General features: G+C 42.0%; 1 protein-coding gene across 1 annotated transcript; it reads left to right on the forward strand.

Annotated features, from left to right (window-relative positions):
- Positions 1-809: 809 nt before the first annotated feature.
- On the forward strand, positions 810-1,730 carry LOC106511401 (uncharacterized). The gene is made up of 2 exons (XM_014000163.1): positions 810-841; positions 907-1,730. Exons 1-2 carry the CDS (start codon positions 810-812, stop codon positions 1,598-1,600), a joined length of 726 nt encoding a protein of 241 aa, XP_013855617.1. The 3' UTR covers positions 1,601-1,730.
- The last annotated feature ends 1,746 nt before the right edge of the window (positions 1,731-3,476 follow it).

Genomic DNA, 3,476 nt, shown 5'->3' on the forward strand with positions numbered 1-3,476 from the left:
CTGATTCCTCATGTTAACCACAGACCCTAAAGTTAACCTTTAATCCTGATTCCTCATGTTAACCACAGACCCTAAAGTTAACCACTAACCCCTAACCTCATGTTAACCACAGACCCTAAAGTTAACGTCAACTACCCATATGGAGCCTAACCCTGACCACAGACCCTAAAATTAACCTTTAATCATGATCCCTCATGTTAACCACAGACCCTAAAGTTAACCACTAACCCCTAACCTCATGTTAACCACAGACCCTAAAGTTAACGTCAACTACCCATATGGAGCCTAACCCTGACCACAGACCCTAAAATTAACCTTTAATCATGATCCCTCATGTTAACCACAGACCCTAAAGTTAACCACTAACCCTGATCGCTCATGTTAACCACAAACCCTAAAGTTAACTTCCGCTACCCTTATAGAGCCTAACCCTGAACACAGACCCTAAAGTTTACCTTTAATCGTGATACCTCATGTTAACCACAGACCCTAAAGTTAATCACTAACACTGATCGCTCATGTTAACCACAGACCCTAAAGTTAACGTCAACTACCCATATGGAGCCTAACCCTGACCACAGACCCTAAAATTAACCTTTAATCATGATCCCTCATGTTAACCACAGACCCTAAAGTTAACCACTAACCCTGATCGCTCATGTTAACCACAAACCCTAAAGTTAACTTCCGCTACCCTTATAGAGCCTAACCCTGAACACAGACCCTAAAGTTTACCTTTAATCCTGATTCCTCATGTTAACCTCATATTTCATGCAAACCCAGAAAAGCCACGGGTGGCAAGGACGCCCATGTTGTTGCCCATGTTGCCCATGTTGAATTTGTAACATATAGATGCTTGGGCGCGGTCAATATATTACAAATTCAACATGAGAATGTGTCCTTCAGGTACGTGGCGAGGAACCGCCGGCTCCTGGAGGATTTCTGTGTCCGGATGAAGGAGCTCTTCTGCCTGGGCCTGATCGCCTTGCTGGGACACTGCGCCCTGACCCTGCAGAGCCAGGAGGAAGAGCAGGACAAGATCCAAGAGTGGAGCAGCAAAATACAAGAAGTGGAGTCCAGGATGAAGACCACCATCGACTCCTGCGTCGCTGCGTTCCCAGAACAAGCCAAGCTAGACGTGCAGCACCTCCTGCAGGAGAAAGAGGAGGAGAGTCTGCAGGACACGAGCCAGCAGGTCCTCCAGCTCCTGGTGAAGAAATACGACTGGGTGTGCTGGTCGGTGCGCCTCATCAACCACTCGGGCAGCGCCTACAGGAACCTCCGAGCAGGGAAGCACTTCCATCACGTGGCCGGTCAGAACTGGTTCGAGGTGCTGCAGGTGAACAACATCAACCTGGTGGTGTCGTACAGCACCAAGCCCCAGCCGGTGCCTCGGGACCGCCTCCTGCAGCTGATGGAGGCGCAGGGGAGGCGGGGCAACGCTCCGGAGGTGGTGGAGGTGTTGGAGAAGCAGCTGTGCGGCTTCGTCGTGCACGCCGTCAGTCGTCACAAAGAGTCGGCGGCAGCCTGGAGTTTTCCGGAGGAGTGCCACTACTGGGAACGCCACAAGAACGTGGCGGTGTGTGTGCACTCTGAGTAAAGCTGCAGGGGGCGGGGCTTAAACAAGAAGGTCTCAGCTGCAGCTTAACTTAAGCTGAATCCCATTTCATCCACTTCCTGCAGTTTGTGTGTTTATATCAAATAAAGATGTTCCAGATTGTGATAATATATATAAGATTATAGCTATAATTCAGCTTCAACAACAGCATCTGTTTAATTTAAAGCAGGGGGGTCAAGTTTACTTTCACTGAGGGCCACAGGAGCGTTATGTTGGCCCTCAAAGGGCCAGTTAATAACTCCAATGTTTCACGTTTAACTTTGACTGAAAACGTCACGCTGCTACATCTGAGCACCGCTAACAAACCCTAACTGAGCTCTACCTGGTATTTCCTGTATAGAAACAGTGTTTTAACACATCCTCTTATAAACACTGAGCAGTGTATGTGTACAACTGAATAAAAAATAAAAATATACATAAATACAATTAAAAATAAAAGTAAGAGTTTTACTCACCGTTGAGTTGTTGTCAAGGTTATGAAAGTTTTGAATTTTTCATTATAGTTTAGTTTTGTTGTAACTTTTTTTCTTTTAATTCGGTTAGTTTTAGATGTTAGAGTGGAATTTCTAGTTTTTGTTAGTTATTATTGCCTTTTTAATGTTTTAGTTTAGTTTTCATTAGTTATTAGTTTTTTGTGCTGTTCCTGTGAGTTAACTAACCAGCAGCTACAGTACCTGGTCACCGGTGAAAGCAGTCTATTATAACGACACCCTAAGGACTTGGGCAATTGTTTTTCACAGAGCTACTGACAGAAGCAGTAATGCTCACAGGTAGCCATCTTGTGAAAGATTGATTTGTTTGTTTTTTTCCTTTGGGAAGTATTCCACCTATTTTATCAGCTGTTTCCACAACAAGACACTTGCTTTAATTTTCCTCACAGTCATATTTAAAGAAATCTCAAATCAGACTTTGTCCCAACTTTTGTTGCCATAACCTGGCCACAGCTTGGTTTAAAAAAAGTTTAAGTTCATTTTTGTAAAAATATAACAGCTCCAGTTAGTCTTTCTTTTTATCATTTTATTAGTTTTTATTTATTTCAGTTACCTGGAACGTTTTTTTAATTTAAGTTTTCATTATTTCGTTAGTTTTAGTTAACTATAATAACCCTGGCTGTTATAAGTCTTGAACTCTTCCACTTTCCAACAGGGAATTCCCACATAACCAACATGCATTATGGGAGATGTAGTTTGTAGTTGATGCTGGCTTTAAAGCAGCTTATTTTGAAACATAAATTCTGTTGAACAGCGCAGGGAGCTGAACAACTATAATTATCTTTCACCTTTAAATTTGTTTATTTATTGAATCATAAATTTAGCAGCCGGACACACTTTACCTGCAGGCTGCATTTGACCCGTGGGCCTTAAAGGAATTACACACAACTTTGTGGTGAACATTTTAACCACTCCACCTTGTGATGTTAATATAAGGACCAAGGTGAAATGGGATTCAGCCTTATACTGCAGGGAGTAAAAAAAAAATCAGGATTTAACTTGAACAAAGCCTAAAAATGGGGATCTGATGGATTAATTATTAGTTTTTAAGGCTTTCAGTGTGGAAGCACTGAATGTGAGAAAACTCAGGTCTGTTTAAAGCTTCACAGCAGCAACATTCAGAGTTTAAACAAGTTGGATTTTAAATGACTGAAGTGACTTTTTAACATCTTTATGGTTTTCACACCATCACACTGTAAGAGTTAGGATTAATGAAGATTTGTCTACAAAGTGTTTAACTGAGTCTGATGTCAGATTAATGATGGATCTGTCTGAACTAAGTGAGGCTGTAACAAATACTACTACTACTACTACTACTACTACTACTACTACTACTACTACTACTACTACTACTACTACTACTACTA

The sequence above is a fragment of the Austrofundulus limnaeus genome, unplaced genomic scaffold (genome assembly GCF_001266775.1).
Source record: "Austrofundulus limnaeus strain Quisiro unplaced genomic scaffold, Austrofundulus_limnaeus-1.0 Scaffold2755, whole genome shotgun sequence".
NCBI classification, from domain to species: domain Eukaryota; kingdom Metazoa; phylum Chordata; class Actinopteri; order Cyprinodontiformes; family Rivulidae; genus Austrofundulus; species Austrofundulus limnaeus.

What these genes read in the sequence shown, in the direction of transcription:
- LOC106511401 (XM_014000163.1), top strand. Translation starts at nt 810, where the DNA reads ATGTTGTTGCCCATGTTGCCCATGTTGAATTT. An exon ending in ATGTTGCCCATGTTGAATTT is followed by an intron (nt 842 to 906) that starts GTAACATATAGA and finishes TGTGTCCTTCAG; the next exon opens with GTACGTGGCGAGGAACCGCC.